At 42.9% G+C, this 18,310-nt stretch overlaps 1 protein-coding gene across 16 annotated transcripts in view; it reads left to right on the forward strand.

The window, feature by feature from the left end:
• Positions 1 to 2,052: 2,052 nt before the first annotated feature.
• The window catches only part of LOC121552405 (MAP/microtubule affinity-regulating kinase 3), a 103,296-nt gene continuing 87,038 nt past the window's right edge, over positions 2,053 to 18,310 (forward strand). For 6 of the 16 annotated variants that reach the window (XM_041865308.2, XM_041865312.2, XM_041865311.2 and 3 more), the window contains exons 1-3: positions 2,060 to 2,836; positions 10,524 to 10,715; positions 11,256 to 11,309. In XM_041865308.2, the coding sequence (XP_041721242.1) occupies positions 2,786 to 2,836; positions 10,524 to 10,715; positions 11,256 to 11,309 (297 nt within the window). In that variant the 5' untranslated portion in view covers positions 2,060 to 2,785. Of the gene's footprint in view, positions 2,837 to 4,428; positions 4,490 to 10,523; positions 10,716 to 11,255; positions 11,310 to 18,310 lie in introns of those variants that run through there. The other 10 variants (XM_041865314.2, XM_041865315.2, XM_041865318.2 and 7 more) reach the window with 5 other exon arrangements.

Genomic DNA, 18,310 nt, shown 5'->3' on the forward strand with positions numbered 1-18,310 from the left:
ATCTCACTAGCTCGTGATTGGCTCTGCCCACCTCCTTGCTTGTTCTGCCCACTATGATTAATTTGCTCCGATTGGAAACAACAGGCTGTGGTCTATCTTGGGTTAGTTATAAAAGTCTTTGACATCCGTGTCGCGAAACAGGATGGTTCGTTCCAGGCTAAAAAGTGCATACCAGTTGTCATGTTCCCACATAAACCACTAGACGGAGCTATTACATACAATTTCAACTTGAATCCACAAACAACAACAAAAAGACTACAAATGTTACATTTTAAGATTTGTATCAAGCACATATGTAAATAAATAGTAGGTCAGTACTCGACTCGAGTAAGTCAGTATACTCAAAATAGGGACATAGTTAGACATTCCACTATCCAATGACAATAAGAATGAAACCTCAAAATAATTCATAAACCAATGCCTGAGTAAAAATAGAGAACTGAATGCCAAAACTGATGTTACCGCCTGACTTGCCTCGTCGCTAACCAGGCACAATGACGTGTTTTGGAGGTATGGCAACATTACAGTCAGACTAAATGGAATAATACTGTAGCTGTCATTGGAATTAAAGAAGTTGTTAAACACCTGAAGGGTATGTCATAGACATATAGTAGATATGTAATTAGTACCAGTATTGGTAGATATGTCTTACCCATGGAATTTACAGAGATTGTGGACATCAACAATAAATACTTCACCAAAAGGAATGCTTTTCGTTGTCTAGAATATACTTTGTCAAGATAAATTGTTGTAATATACAGTAGGGTGGAATCCTTCAACACTGATAGATAGAAACCACTTTACACTTGTAGATTTATATAAATCTAACTGGAATGAAATGTAACTTGGATCACACTCATCTTAGGCTTTTTGAATCCTATACAGGTAGACAGGGCCAGAATGTTATAATCTAATCACATGAGCTGCAGGACCAGAGTCAGTGTGATTGATTGATTCACAATAATAATAATAATATGCCATTTAGCAGACGCTTTTATCCAAAGCGACTTACAGTCATGCGTGCATACATTTTTGTGTATGGGTGGTCCCGGGGATCGAACCCACTACCTTGGCGTTACAATGACGCAACATGGTGACTGATGAGTGTGTTTTGCTGCCAAATGTTCCTTCAACTTTTGGATGGGCTTTTTGGGTCTCTCTCTCTCTCTCTCTCTCTCTCTCTCTCTCTCTCTCTCTCTCTCTCTCTCTCTCTCTCTCTCTCTCTCTCTCTCTCTCTGTGTGTGTGTGTGTGTCTCTCTCTCTGTGTGTGTGTGTGTGTGTGTGAGACAGAGAGACAATATGATATTGTGTGTGCGAGTGTCTGTGTGATCACCCTGGGAACGTACAAAGATACCTTTGTGCTAATGAGGTGGGGTCAGTGTGACATGTGAGTGAACTCCCAGGCTCTTCTCTGCTGGTTGCGTACCCTCACTGCAACAGCCAGGGCGAAACTGCACATTGTTGCCCTGGAGACCATCTCATGGTGAGAGAAGAAGACAGCTGTTTTTCTCACGTGAAGAGAGAGAGAGAGATAGAGGGAGAGAGAGAGAAAGGGAGAAGAGAGAAAGAGAGAGACTTGGATCTCAAGCTTCATCTGACTGTTTTTTAAAACAAATAAATCAGTCTTTCTCTAAAATTGTTTTTTAAAAATATTTTCCTGTCTTTCTTGTTTGCTCAGCCTCCACCCCTTTGTTACACAGAACCCTTTTTTTTTTTCTCTCTCTCTCTCTCTCTCTCTCCATTTTCTCTGTGTCTCTCTGTGAATAGACCCTTTGATGGTGTATGCCACACAGGAAGTGTACTGCTAGAGGTGCTGCTCATGTGAGAAACACAAGACAGGATGCAGTGTGTGTGTAAGCATGTGAGACTGAATGACTGTTGTTACAATATTGATGGAATTTATCTCAGATTATTATTGCATTAGGGGAACCAATCTGTGCTTACAGTTGTTTCACTGACAATGCATGCATGGGACAGAGGGGGTAGGCTAAATGCCTTTAGGCACAGTAGGCAGGGTATTTCATGTCTTGTGCAGCAGGTAGATTTTTCTCTCTAGTAATCACCCTAGCAACAACAAACAGCTCTGCCCCAACCGAAGCTCCAATAAGCTTTAAAGCCATGTCTTTCCTCACTTCCTCTCAACGCGTTGGGTTTGACTTGGCACTCTCCAGCTAGTAGGCGGCCATCTTGGATATAGCAATTAAGCAAACCACCCTTACTTTTGGGATGGGGAGGACTTTAACCGAACTTGGATCTTTCGGAGTACCAGCACCATCGGAAAGCGGGGCAGCGCGCGTCGGAAGCTGAAATTCAACAGTAACCCAAGTCGCCAAAACTGTCTGCAAATTCTGAGACCGGTTTTACGTTAACTCCCCCTTCCCCTCCCCTTTTTCCTTGACTAAACGTTCTGTGCATTTGTTGAGAGCCTGTGAACTATTGGAATACAGTTTATTGAGTTTTAGTTACCTAAAAACGGATTGGAACATTTTGCAGTTCGGGGTTATGGTTTGTTGTTGGACATTATTTTGTGGGGAATTGTATTTTTCGCAATCTGTCCCACCTCTGTAAGGTGCGTTCTGTACAGTAATGCGGTTCGACAATTTACTTAATTCATCTGTGCTCTAGACATCTTCCAGCGTATGTTTGCTGGAATTTAGGCGTTGCGTTAAATCCATGTTCTTCAATAGCAGTTGTAGACCTGCTTTCCTCCTGTTGGGCTAAGGTGCAACAAAAGCAAAAAGGAGACCCAGAACGCCGAACCACTTCGGAGATCAAGACATTTAAAATGTCAACCAGAACGCCACTACCCACTGTCAATGAGCGTGATACTGAAAATGTAAGTATTTGTTCAAGTAAGTTAGGCGTTGCTCTTTTCAGCTCTCAAATTGGTATTGACCAACTTTTAAGAATGATGTTTGTGCCAATGTAGGTGTTATGGTCTAAATGTTATGGGACTTTCAAGACAACTGGGAACTGAGTGGGGAAAAAACTAGGTCAAATCATGACGTCAGTGATCTTCAGGTCGGAAAGTCAAATCAAATATTATTTGTCATATGCTTCGTAAAAAACAGATGTAGACTAAAAACGAAATGCTTGCTTACCGGTCCTTCCCAACAATGCAGAAATAAAATAAAGTGAAATGGTAGAAAACACCAGGAATAAATAGAAAAATAATAACACAAGGAATTAATAGACAATGAGTAATGATAACTTGGCTATATACAAGGGGTACCAGTATCGAGTCGATGTGCACGGGTACGAGGTAATTGAGGTAGATACAGTATGTACATATAGGTAGGGATAAAATGACTATGCAACGGGATAGATAATAAACAGTAACAGCAGTTGGTTAACTATTTATTTCACTAACTATTTAGCAGTCCTATAGCTTGGGGGTAGAAGCTGTTAAGGGTCCTGTTGGTTCCAGACTTGGTGCATCGGAATTGCTTGCCGAGCGATAGCAGAGAGAACAGTCAATGACTTGGGAGGCTGGAGTCTTTCAAAATATTTACAGCCTTCCTCTGACACCGCCTGGTATAGAGGTCCTGGAAGGCAGGGAGCTCGGCCCCAGTGATGTACTGGGCCATACGCACTACCCTATGTAGCGCCTTGCGGTCGAATGCCAAGTAGTTGCCATACCAAGGTGATGCAGCCAGTCAATATGCTCTCAATGGTGCAGCTGTAGAAAGTTTTGAGGATCTGAGTGCCCATGCCAAATCTTTCCAGCCTCCTGAGGGGGGCGAGGCATTGTTGTGCCCTCTTCACGACTGTGTTGGTGTGTTTGGACCATGATAGTTCCTTAGTAATGTGGACACCGAGGAACTTGAAGCTCTCGACCTGCTCCACACAACAGCCCCATCGATGTGGATGGGGGCGTGCTCGGCCCTCCGTTTCCAGCTCCTTTGTCTTGCTGACATTGAGGGAGAGGTTGTTGTCCTAGCACCACACTGCCAGGTCTCTGACCGCATCCATGTAGGCTGTCTCATCGTTGGAGCTCTAGAAAGATGCCTGAGTTTCCGACAAATCCACAATTGAAAGCTTTGAAACTGAGATATGGATAGGCCTATATATATTACCTATAATGCTGCATCATATAGGTGAATGTTAAATTGTGGATTCACCAGTAAGTACAGCATGTGAACATCATTTATAACTTTTAAGCATGAGAAACTACTTCCCTGCTGGCACAAGGTGGAATCTTTACATTACAAAGATGCCTGCTTTGTTACTGGTTGGCATGGCATTTTGAGGTATATAAGCCAACCGGCACACAATGTAATTAGGACAAGCTCTCTGCGCCCACCCCGTTGGAGTTGAGCGACAGGTGCCCAAAATGTGTTCACATGCCTCTGAGCATCACTGAGCACAATTTGGATCAATGAACTGTCACCAGCACAAAACCGGACAGGCACTCTGTTCCGATGCCATTCAGATCGCCAATGCTAGGATGAAGGGCTCACACTCGGTAAAAAGGCACCGCATCACCATAGTAAGTATCAGTTTTCTTCCTGGAGTGACCCATTTTCGTATTTTGAAGTTGTTTTCCGTATGCGCCACAGCGCACGAGCGAGAGAGAGACTTTATCTAGTCAATGCGACGGTGAAGATGACGGTGAAGTTATTGAATTGAACTCAATTGCAAAAGTATCAATAGGGCTATTTAACTGTCTCAGGGTTCGTACTAGATTTACTGTAAGGTTTAGGTGTTGTTTGGAGACATAGGAATTCTGTGTGCAAATTGGCTGTTTTTGTGCGTTTGTGTGCGTCCTGTTTAGAAAGACCACCGTTGTGCCCTATCAGTAATTTGTGTCGAGGGGTCACAAGGTATAGGAATGTTTTTCCGCAGTGGCCACTGTATGCTGACCTTGATGACACGTTTATGGTCAATGGTCCTACTCTCTCACTTTAGAGAGTAAGCAACTAACAGAGACAGATCTGCTATTTTGAAAACCTGTATTCTGCTTCTCAAACTGTCACATTCAAGTTTGGGTTGATAGACTGGTGCTGTGGTGTTTTTAAATTAGCCCCCTCGATCACACAGCACATAATTAGGCTACATCTGACCCATGACAACATGAATGGAAGAACCTTTCACAATGGAGCCGTTACTTGACACCATCCGATTCCATCCGTGACCAAGTCTTTGACACTCTACAGTTGCAACCTTGGTCTGTTATTTTGGGACACAATGTTGAATCAGCGGTAGGCAGCACACTGATGAAATACAGTAAGAGCGGTATGCAGCACGCTGATGAAATACAGTAAGAGCGGTAGGCAGCACGCTGATAAAATACAGTAACAGCGGTAGGCAGCACGCTGATGAAATACAGTAACAGCGGTAGGCAGCACGCTGATGAAATACAGTAACAGCGGTAGGCAGCACGCTGATGAAATACAGTAACAGCGGTAGGCAGCACGCTGATGAAATACAGTAACAGTGGTAGGCAGGACGCTGATGAAATACAGTAACAGCGGTAGGCAGGACGCTGATGAAATACAGTAAGAGCGGTAGGCAGCACGTTGATGAAATACAGTAAGAGCAGTAGGCAGCACGCTGATAAAATACAGTAAGAGCGGTAGGCAGCACGCTGATGAAATACAGTAACAGCGGTAGGCAGCACGCTGATGAAATACAGTAACAGCGGTAAGCAGCACGCTGATGAAATACAGTAAGTGCCATTGTCTATGTGCTTCACTGTTAAATGCTTGGAACTGTGAGGGGTTTGGCAGGGTGATAAACCCACAGATGGGCCTTCTGACGCTATCAAAGAGGATCAGCAAATGTATCAAGTTTGCTGCTGTAGCCATCTCAATGCTGGGTTTACATCGCTCTATGGTCCTAGAAATGAGGACGCTTCGTTTCTTAGGACCTATTCCATAGAGGTCAATTGTTATGGTCTCATTGTATTGCACATTGTAGGATTATATTTCACAGTTGCCCTTTTGGATGATCTTTTGAAAGGTTAGAATAGTCAAGTTTTCTGTCAGTTTTGAGCTTCAGAGCTGCCAGAACTAGGGTATATGGAAGGTAGACAAGCTTGTTGGTGTCATTTAGCATTTAAGCTAATCTGTGAAAGGGGGGAAAAAACAAGCCAAAAAGTTCAACACCGTAGTTGTAGGCACAGAACTTGCTGTGCACGCTAGTAGCAAAAAATGCTCCTCCTCCATGAACAAAGTGTTATGTTTCAGTTTTTTTGAACAGTCACTGTGTCTTATGAAACTCTTGGGCATATAGAAAGTGTTGACTGTAAAGGATACACCACAAACTAACGGGGGCGTTTTCACAGCGTTGTGGTAACATCCCAGCAATGTGTCTAAAACGTTGCCACAATGTTACAATAATGCCCTTTTAGACGATTGGCGATGGTTTCTAGGTGTGTGGATGTGTCGTTAAATGTAGACCGAGACTGAAGTGAAGTATTTTGCATTATCTTATTTTTGTACCAATGGTCGTTCTGATCTCACTCACTGAAACCAACGACAACTTGAAAAATAATTGTAGGTCGTTTACCGAAGTAAACAGATTGACATTTCCCATGTAACCACATGTTAATACAATGTTCTATAGTTAATACTGTTTAGGGACATAAGTATAAGGGTGTATAGAGTTAGCCTGCAGGAACCAATTAACTGTTGACAGACGGTTGAGAAAGGTGCTTGGTTTTGGTTGACCCATCTGAAGTGCTTGTCAGGATAGGACAGCAGTGCCCCATTTGACCAACTGCACCTGCGTCACAGCCCTACGGGTTGATGGATACTTTGCCAGGCTAGGACATCGATGTTGGATAGATACCACTCCACTACCAACCCTCCTCTCACCATACACACACTATTGCCATTAAGGTCATTAACCTATTCTCTTCCCATTTATTACTTGTAGGGCTGACCCCATTTAGTCAACTGGTCGATTGTTTGGTCGATAGGCTGTTGGTCGACTGAGATTTCTTTAGTTGAGCAGTAGCAGCAACAAAAAAAACATTTTTCATGGTATTCAAGACACCTGTCTGATTTGCGCCTGTCTGAGTGGACTGATCCATTCTGGAGGCCATGGGGATGGCCCAGTCCATCGCTCTAAAGCATGTGCTACTGAAATTGTATATGGTTAAGGACAATGATGCAACACTAATACAAATATTATTTTATAACAAATGCTCTTTCTCCCGCGTTTGATAGCGGTCGCTGTCCACGGTTCTGAAACATCAGTGTGCTGTTGAATTGGCGCCTTTTCCTAGACCATGTTGCTATGTGCATAATAGCAAAGTTAACCAGCATATTGGTGTTGAGAACAATGTGGCGGAGGCAGCAGTGGAGTTAGGAGATGAGAAAACAGCCCTTGCCTTAATTGTCTAAGAAAAGTGAGGAAACCCCAACTTAATTAGCTCTATAATCAATAACCTAACTGTTAAATGGGCCTGGCTTTATAAATCATCAATATATCTACAGAACTAAGACAGATCCTGCTTGTGTTGCCTTTTTGAGTGTTTGTTTAATAGCCTACTGATTCTGTGAGCAGCAAGCCTCACGCAACCACATGTCGGATGAACAATTTCACAAAATCTGGTGTGTTTAATCTTTGCTATGCTGTAACAAAAGCTTTACACTTTTTTTTTTTCCCGTTAGAACAGCCTCTCTGGTATTACGTATAATTTATTTAGTGTTATTTACACTTCCAAATTGTCAGAATAATTATATTTATAATAATAATAATAACCCTCCTTTTTCTTGATCTCCTTCTTATTGTTATATTACTATTATTATGATCATCATTATAATAATAAGTAATGTCATAATCATTATCAGACTTAGTAGCCTATAGCAGCCTTGTATAACCACCATCGAGCTGTAGGCCTAAGAGCGCGTGCTGTTTAGTCTTAATACCGTAACTTACTTAGGCCTATATTTCAATACTTATATAGGTTACTGTATCAATCAATCATTCATTCGTTCATGTCATCACACAGCATACGAGTCATTCATCATTTGAAATGCAATCAAGCATTTTTAGTTTTAAAATAACAAAGCGACCCTTGAATAATTAGCGTAAACAATAAATAAACCGTTCCATTTCGGCAATTACATTCACGAATACATGCAACTGTTTTTAGTCTTTGCTGTAATAAAGGCTTCACAAAAAAAACAAAAAAAACTTACAACAGACTCTCTGGTACGCTTTTAATATATTTAGTGTTGTTTACAGAAAAATTATATTGTAATCTAACAGCACTTATTTGGTACTCATAATATGACACAGCGCTTGCTCTCCAGTATTTTCCACAACTAGTCACATTTATTCCACACATCTGACTTCCCCTTTACCTCCTGAGCAACCAGTAAACATTCCCCCGTTTCGAGTTTATTTGTCAAGTCATCTGCATTCATCTTGCTGTCACGTGTGTTACGGTGTTCAGAGTATGTTATAACCAATTTATTTGATCTGATTATGATATGCTATAGGGGGTCAGGCCCTATTGGTCACGTGCATGCGATGCATACATGTGTCACATAAAGCGAGCAAGGGTTGAGGGAATGTTTTTCCCGAACAAGTGAGGGATTTCGGTAACAAAACTTTTCAGTCAGCGCGATATACAATGTTGATGTTTTGTGGTGGTTGCTGCAGCAGGGAGGAGAGACAGACAGTGGGTGCTAGTCACACAGTCACTCGCTGTATTTTTTTTATTACATTTTTACAAAGCGCAGAAAGTCTGAGCCATGCCCGGCACAATCAAATCAATTGCGGTCGGACTCCCTCTAGTCATTTGTGTGTCTTAACTATTTAATCAAACAGAGCGCTTAAAGCATCAGACAAGCTCAGTGCATATAGTTGATTTGATTAAAATACATAGGATGTGTCTATATATGGAAAAATACCCATAATTATTTTTCTACCAATCGATTGGTTGAAAGATCAGAACTCTCGATCGACCAAGATTTTTTTTTTTTGTCGGGGACAGCCCTAATTGCTTCTCATTAATACAACACGTATGGTTTTCCATAGAACGTATGACATCAAATATGAACAAGTATTAACCTTTTTTTGGCAAATGTCATTATTACATTGTTATTAGTTATTAGTATTTTTTTTAACGTATTTTTACACAAAGCTATTCCAAAGTTATTCACAGTGCACTAGTTGATGATTCAACTGTGAGTAGGGCTTTCGGAAAAAAAGAGAACACCATGGTGAGGCTCAATCATACATTCATTGTGTTTGGAGCTTATCTTTGTATTGGGACCTTATCAGTTGATAGCAGTGCAAAACCGCACACTGTTGTTTAGTTAGTTAGTTAGTCAGTCAGTCAATAAATGGATTGATATCAAGCTTATGTGAAGATACGACTCATTGAAAGACAATATATACCTGGATTGATTGCTGTGAAAATGGGTTGGAATTGATTCTGAGACTGTTGTTGGGTAATGTATCTGTACATTACTTACTTTAAGATACAGTATTATAGCCTTGTTTTTCTTTTCCTAAAATATCTGTACAGTCAATTTTAACGACAGAATGTCCCTTAAAAGACATTGGCTCTTAAGCTATTTTGAGTCTGTTCAAGGTCTGCATTCTAAAATAAGTGTCTGTTCTAGGTGAGTTATTACACCGTTTATGGTTTCTCACTGTCAGGTTTGTGTGAGTGCAGCCGCACGCTCACTCAAGTACTTTGCTCAATCTTTAGGCCTAATGCTAATGACTTTACAACGTTGTTCAAACATTTAGCAATCTCTACTATACCATCTTATTACCAGGCAGTGCTGATATCATTACTCACCCCAGGTGATTTTCTTCCCCCCCAAAACATCAGCTCGATGAAGAATCGATAAAAAAATTAATATATATATACATTGGGGAGAACAACAGGTAACGAGTTAAACAGGTGCAGTTAATACAGGTAATGAGTGGAGAACAGGAGGACTTCTTAAAGAAAAACTAACAGGTCTGTGAGAGCCGGAATTCTTACTGGTTGGTAGGTGATCAAAAACTTATGTGATGCAATAAAATGCAAATTAATTCCTTAAAAATCATACAATGTGATTTTCTGGATTTTTGTTTTAGATTCCGTCTCACACAGTTGAAGTGTACCTATGATTAAAAAAAATACAGACCTCTACATGCTTTGTAAGTAGGAAAACCTGCAAAATCGGCAGTGTATCAAATACTTGTTCTCCCCAGTGTGTGTGTATATAATATGTGTGTGTATATGTTTTGACACTTTATTCAGACAGTTAGAAAATGAGATGGAGACAGTCAAGTAGGAGAAACAGTGGGAAGGTTGGTCACGGGGATTGAACCCCAGTCCCCAGTGATTGTTTTAATGTCTATTGACAAGTTGAGCTCTGATCAATGCCCTCCAGGCCAGGAACATTGGTTATCCCAGTGGTAGAGACAGTCTTGTTCTTTCTTTCTTGGAAAGAGTTTAGGAAAGGCCGTAGCTCCATTAACCCTTATAAACCTGTAAGGTTTAGTCGATATTCTCTGACATGCAACTTCAAATGACTTCGGACACTCTATTAATCTCCTCCCCACAGCACACCTCGCACACCGATGGGAGCAACGAGGTCACCACGCGGCCCGGACGCTCAGGCGCCCGCTGCCGGAACTCCATCGCCTCGTGCACCGACGAGCAGCCGCACATCGGCAACTACCGGCTGCTCAAGACCATCGGAAAGGGCAACTTCGCCAAGGTCAAGCTGGCGCGCCACATCCTCACGGGTCGAGAGGTGAGACACCTGCAGACACAGGAGGCACCTGCCATGTTTGATAGCACATATTCTACTTTGTTTGGCTAGAATAGAATTCAGTAATTGTTTGTACTCAATAGTTTTTTTTTTTCTTTCTTTCTTTTACCAAAGTTAGTTATTGGACTCACCTCACCCTTGCTGTACTTGACAAGTCAAGGGGCAATGCACTGCACCAATTGTAACAATAGTCACTGTAATTTAATTTTGTTTGTTGGTGAAACAAACAAAATGCAAGTGAAACAAACAAAATGCAAGTTGGGAAAATTTTATTAAATGTACTGTGCTTAAACACAGTAAACAAACTTACTGAAGCAACAAAAAGGAGGCAAATTGTATTGAGAACCTCTCCAGCCCTCCGTTCTCCCAGAATGCTTTACGCACTCTAAAATTGCACCTTGGCAATCTGAGAAACAAGTTTGTTGTCATTGAGTGGCCCGCCGATAGGCATGCCACTTCCTGTGTTGAGTTAGGAGTGGTTTCAGCAGGAAGTGATTGTTGTCCTTTACTCTCTCTTGACAGGTTGCCATTAAAATCATCGACAAGACACAGCTGAATCCTACCAGTCTTCAAAAGGTAAAATAAAAACCTGTCTTGTCTCCCTATTGAACAGTACACAGCCTTCTCCAACGTTATTTCCACGTTAGTGTTGTGGATGACTGGGATATCATTAAGCCTGCGCTGCAGTATATAATATTTCTACTTTGAAAGCGGTGAAAAGCATTAGTACATTAGTAACACTTTTTATGCCCTATATCTGTTATGTATTATACAATCAGTCTGGTTTCTATTTTGATGGCGGTGCCCTGTGAGTGTGTGGGACTTCCCTTCATCAAGTAGCCCTTGAAACTAGTTTTGTACCGAAATGCACAATTATAGCTAACTAATACGATTCCCCGTGGGATTCTGACATGTTGTCATTCTGGGTGCTACAGTACGTGTCTTGACAGCACAACTAGCTTAATTTCAGTGTGTGTAACCCACTAACTTCCCAGCAGACTCAGCATTAGTTTGAGCAGAGGCGCAAAGTCCAGACCCCCTTAAAGGTCTAAGTCGTCGTACTGCACTGCACCTCATGGCGGGAGGAAACGGGGTAAAGTGGCGGCTGGTAGTGGAACCCTCAGCGGACTTGGATTTCAGAGGCTGCTAATAATACCCTCGGAGGAGATATCAGAATTAGAGGCTGGTGAAAGAACAGCGCTGGCCCTGCCGACAAGGAAAGAGAATTAGCAACTGGGCTGTAGCGGGGAAAAGGAAAGGGGAGAGGAGTCCGTTGGAGGGTCTGGAGCACACAGTACCAAAACCTTCCTCCTCAAGGCCCATTTTATTATTATACTCTGATGAAAGCTGAAATGATCCGATGCTAAAACATGCCAGCTGGCCCAAAAATAAATGTATGGTGAGGTGACGTCTTTCTGGACTTTTTTTATTTAAAATACTATTTTGAGTGCCGTAACTTGGACATCATGACCTTTTCCCCTGATAATGTTTTGTGGCAGAGTAACCATAACCCAAAATTAGGGCACGTGCCAACAAGTAATATCATATATACAAATACATTTCGACCCACATGGAATTGTAGTAGACGTTGCTATGGTGCCCCTGGGTGGCAATTTACCAGACTGCGGCTACTGCCCTGTCTGCCCCCCTTCCTTCAGCTATATAGATCAGACTGTCACATTGGGGTCGGTGTGAGACTGATGATGTTCATCCCCCCGCCACCCCACCAACTCCTATAATTAGCCAGCACTTGTTTTTCCAGGCCATCGATTTGGTTTGCTTTCCATTCGCTGGCCAATCGACAGCCCGTGGCTTGAACTGTGGGTATACAGGATGAGAGGAGAGAGGAGAGAGGGGATGGACACAAGGACGATGAAGGAGAGGAGAGCGGGCGAGCGTCATGCTGCACTCTCTCTAGTTTCTCTCTCGCTCTCTCGCTCTCCACCCGGTTGCTTAGCACTTCACCAGGAGGCACACTGCTTTCTGGGTCGGCAGGCAAAGCCAACAGGCATCTGAGTGATGAAGTGGTTATAAACACTTTCTGGTTGCTGCGCCGTTGCGTAACTGAGCCTCCAGTGGGCGTCCAACGGAGCCGGATAGGGTCGGCTGTGCTGTGTGCCCAGGAAGGCAGGTGGTGACACGGGGCACCACAGTTCTCTGAACAAGCTTGATGTGTCCTCATAACACTTTTTGTCCTCAAAACACTTTATGTTCTTACAACGCTTTATGTCCTCACTACACTTTATGTCCTCACAACACTTTGTCCTCACAACACTTTGTCCTCACAACACTTTGTCCTCACAACATTTTGTCCTCACAACACTTTATGTCCTCACAAAACTTTATGTCCTCACAACACTTTATGTCCTCACAACGCTTTATGTCCTCACAACGCTTTATGTCCTCACAACACTTTATGTCCTCACAACACTTTATGTTCTTACAACGCTTTGTCCTCACAACACTTTGTCCTCACAACACTTTATGTCCTCACAACACTTTATGTCCTCACAACACTTTATGTTCTCACAACACTTTGTCCTCACAACGCTTTATGTCCTCATAAAGCATTGTCTGATAAGTCATAGTCTCTATGGTCTGACCCTTCCACCCAGTACTGGTCACGGAGGAATTATTATCTGTAAGACCTCTGAGTCCATGTTGAAAGGTCTGCTCAGTTTGTTCAACTGGATTACTATGGCAGCTTTGGGACAAAGTTAGTTGATCAGGACTTGAAGGATACGAGTGGTAATACAGTACACAGTAAATGCTGTAGTGGTAAATCATTTTGAATGTTAAACTCACCTGAATACCCCCAATGGGAACTATATAAAGCCGTCTCTCTTCACTGCTGTTAAATGGATCTGTCATTCACTCTCATGTAATCTTTGAACATTTCCAGAATTTAGGTGGAAAGTATGTCCAGCCTTTTTTATTTTTACATTTGTATTATTTGTAATTCTTTTTTTTACAGCCCATCTGGGCATCCTAAATTAAGGACCTCATTCAGACAATGGGCACCTTTGTACAGCTAAAACATTTTCACCCCTCCAGCCTTCTTTACCTCCCCTCTTGCGCTCATCAGTTTGTTTCACAGACTCGTTCGCTGCAGCTATTTTTATTTACGTTGGTGTGACGTGTGACCTCTTATGTAATTGGTGGGAGTGGGAGGAGAGCCTCACTGCGGAGTCAGTCAATCTTACTGCTTTTAGAAGCAAGTGGTTTTATTAAGACCGGGGTCAGGGCACCGGGACGTGAATACAAGTAGCGGAGGATGAGTCTGAAGTATACCAGTGAAATCCTTCAAACACATCAAGGGGGATCTGCTAGAGGTGTGATGACGTCACCCTTACCTGGGTGTCGTGAGTTATGTTAGTCAGCCATAGGATGTGTGGGGGTGGAAGGAGGGGGCGATATTGGTCAGGAGAATTGTTTGCCAGCTTTGGTAGATAACATCAGTTGATTTTACCTCTAAATGTTAGTGCCATACACACAGTTTGTATTCAGACACTAATTACTATCATTACTTTTACATTTTAGTAATTTAGCAGACGCTCTTATCCAGAGCGACTTACAGTTAGTGAGTTCATACATTTTTAAATATTTGTTATATATTTTTTTATACTGGCCCCCCGTGGGAATCGAACCCACAACCCTGGCGTTGCAAGCGCCATGCTCTACCAACTGAGCTACACGGGACAAGTCATTGTATCTTGTCAGTGTCAGCTCCGTATCAACATAGCGGTTTCACATTCAAAATGTTTTCACACTGTTGTGTTTATGGATTGAAATGAGTGTCTACACAATAATCTCTATTATTCCACTAGTATGAGGCCGTATTCAATCCAAGCTGGCCACTGTGAATTTCTGGTGGAAAGACGAAACGATAGTCTGCCTGTACGGTGCTGCATGTTTGGATGAATATAATCAGGAAGAGAATGATTCATGTGTGAAACAAAAAGATGCCCAATTATGGTGTTCATTCATCTTCCTCACAGTACGGGAAGAAGGATTTTTTGCTCCAAACCGGGAAACTCCCAGTTAACGCTTTTGATTGAATAACAACCTTTCGTTTCCAACTCCTCCACATACTGCAATTACCCTATTGTGGAAGCAGAGGGGCGAGCAGGTACTGTAAGGTGTTTTTTGTAGGTGTAACCCACAGTTTTGGGACCGGGACTACAGTTAGCGATGCCTCAGGAATGCGTGCGCCGGAGCGAACAGGGTTGTCTGGCGGCCCTTAGCTATGTTGGCCAGTCCCATTTTGCTTCTGGCAAGGCAGTGACCTCATTGGCGTTGACATCAGCCAGTAGCAGAAAGGGACGGTTGCTGTTATGTCTGTGCCTCTCCATTTGTTTACTCATCTGTTTAGCTGTTGTGTCTGGGCTCGACCTGCATCTTCATAACGTCTGAGGGAGCTGTCTTGCTTTTGCATAGCGCACTCTATTTTGTGGGTTGAGGGGGGGGGGGTCATTCAGATTCAAAATAAGGATTGCTTTCATAGGATGTTAGGATGAGGAGCCAGCCAAATGAATTATACACCTCTGCTACCATTCTAAAGAAATGAGTGTCTACGGTGATGTGTCGTATGACATCCATCACACTTTATCTTTAAGAGATCCACAGACGCCCATCATCCAAGGGCTCTGGGAAGATTGATTGTGTGTTTCTTTGTAGTCCCAACATTACTCAATTTCCTCCGTGTTCCTTGCCGATGTCTTCTGCAGACTGAGTCACCAGACGTTATGTATCACGGTGTGGGTAGCAGCTGCAGAGTATTCTCCTATCGGGAGACGCGCTAGAGGAGAAGAAGTGGAGAGAGAACCGATTTTGGGGCACCCCCCCCCCCCAAAAAAAAATATCACTTTCCCCAGCCACAAAATTCACAAATTCTGTTTTAATAGCTTTGAATGACTGTAAAGGAAATAACTAGGCCTATCTGTGTCAGTTGATGTGGAGTTGAGTCCTGGTTAGAGTCATGAGACACTGAGACTCCGACCCCTCTGGATGCAAACGTCGCTGCAGGGCATTAGTCTGCCTTAGCTGATGTCTACTCCCCCAGATGTCGTTGTTGTGTCTGTGAAGGATACAGGTGGCCGCCCTCCATGGGGGAAGCGCAGGCCCGTAAGTGGTTCCTCTCGGCCCGGACTCTCCCTCTCCTCTCTCTGGCACTCCAGAGGCACACTGCCATCAAATGTTTCTGGAACATTCCCTTTCCTGTTTTTCTTTCTACAGGAGAGTGAGATTTGTTTTCCCTGTGCAATATATATATATATTTTTTCCCCCTTACCACTCCATAGTGCAGCACCATCGTCACCACAGCTTTAGAGGCAGTACTGTGACGGGATTGTTTTTGTTTTATTTTTGGGTCGGCACGGCTGAGCCGCCGTCACACTGCACGTATTATCTTCTTTCCTCATAATTCTTTTTTCAGACATTTGACCTCGGAGGTGCTCATGTCTAGGTCGTATTTGAGGTGCCAGGCCAGGCGACGGTCAGGGCTGGGGTGCTTTGGCTGCGTTAAATCTCTCCAGCAACCTGTCTCTCCATGACCCTCCATGACCCCAGGCAGACTCAGGCAATCCTCGCTACCACACCACACCCACACCACCTAGCCAGACTGCTTCCTTCCTCCCGGGCTCTGTTTGTGAAGCGATGAGTCACCACCCGGCGCTAAGGGCGTTCATCATCCATAACCGAGGATTGTCTTGAACAAGCGAATTTCAGGGGGTTGGGTGACCAATATACCCCCTTCACTGAAATTAACTGCCTTCTAGGGTTCATATGAGCAATCTGAGTAAAAGAGCTACCCAGATAGCTCGAAAGCCACAGAGGTTTTATTTTTCCTTTTATTACATTGTCTACTCACTAAAGGCAAGGGGCATTCTCTTTAGGGCCACCTCCCTGGCATGTAGAGATATTTGTGATGTGCTCGACGGTAGTCATATTTCCATAGGATCTTGTCATTTCCCCCTGAAGCTAGGTCACTTCAAACGAGAGGGTTGATACTAGAAAACACCAGCATCTCGACCAACAGACGCCCAATTCAGACCAAAATAAACCTGATAGTAGACCAAATAAACTAGGTAAATTAGTTCAGCTGAACTTCATATTGTATACAGTTGAAGTCGGAAGTTTACATACACTTAGGTTGGCATCATTAAAACTTGTTTTTCAACCACTCCACAAATTTCTTGTTAACAAACTATAGTTTTGGCAAGTCGGTTAGGACATCTACTTTGTGCATGACACAAGTAATTTTTCCAACAATTGTTTACGGACAGATTATTTCACTTATAATTCACTGTATCACAATTCCAGTGGGTCAGAAGTTTACATACACTATGTTGACTGTGCCTTTAAACAGTTTGGAAAATTCCAGAAAATGATATCATGGCTTTAGAAGCTTCTGATAGGCTAATTGACATAATTTGAGTCAGTTGGAGGTGTACCTGTGGATGTATTTCAAGGCCTACCTTCAAACTCAGTGCCTCTTTGCTTGACATCATGGGAAAATCAAAAGAAATCAGCCAAGACCTCAGAAAAAAAATGGTAGACCTCCACAAGTTTGGTTCATCCTTGGGAGCAATATCCAAATGCCTGAAGGTACCACGATCATCTGTACAAACAATAGTACGCAAGTATAAACACCATGGGACCACGCAGCCGTCATACTGCTCAGGAAGGAGACGTGTTCTGTCTCCTAGAGATGAACATACTTTGGTGCGAAAAGTGCAAATCAATCCCAGAACAACAGCAAAGGAACTTGTGAAGATGCTGGAGGAAGCAGGTTCAAACGTATCTATATTCACAGTAAAACGAGTCCTATATCGACATAACCTGAAAGGCCGCTCAGCAAGGAAGAAGCCACTGCTCCAAAACCGCCATAAAAAAGCCAGACTACGGTTTGCAACTGCACATGGGGACAAAGATCGTACTTTTTGGAGAAATGTCCTCTGGTCTGATGAAAGAAAAATAGATATGTTTGGCCATAATGACCATCGTTATGTTTGGAGGAAAAAGGGGGTTGCTTGCAAGCCGAAGAACACCATCCCAACCGTGAAGCACGGGGGTGGCAGCATCATGCTGTGGGGGTGCTTTGCTGCAGGAGGGACTGGTGCACTTCACAAAATAGATGGTATCATGAGGAAGGAAAATTATGTGGATATATTGAAGCAACATCTCAAGACATCAGTTAGGAAGTTAAAGCTTGGTCGCAAATGGGTCTTCCAAACGGACAATGACCCCAAGCATACTTCCAAAGTTGTGGCAAAATGGCTTAAGGACAACAAAGTCAAGGTATTGGAGTGGCCATCACAAAGCCCTGACCTCTATCTTATAGAAAATGTGTGGGCAGAACTGAAAAAGCGTTTGCGAGCAAGGAGGCCTACAAACCTGACTCAGTTACACCAGTTCTGCCAGGAGGAATGGGCCAAAATTCACCCAACTTATTGTGGGAAGCTTGTGGAAGGCTACCCGAAACATTTGACCCAAGTTAAACAATTTAATCCTACCAAATACTAATTGAGTGTATGTAAACTTCTGACCCACTGGGAATGTGATGAAAGAAATAAAAG

Source organism: Coregonus clupeaformis, chromosome 36 (assembly GCF_020615455.1).
Source record: "Coregonus clupeaformis isolate EN_2021a chromosome 36, ASM2061545v1, whole genome shotgun sequence".
NCBI lineage: Eukaryota > Metazoa > Chordata > Actinopteri > Salmoniformes > Salmonidae > Coregonus > Coregonus clupeaformis.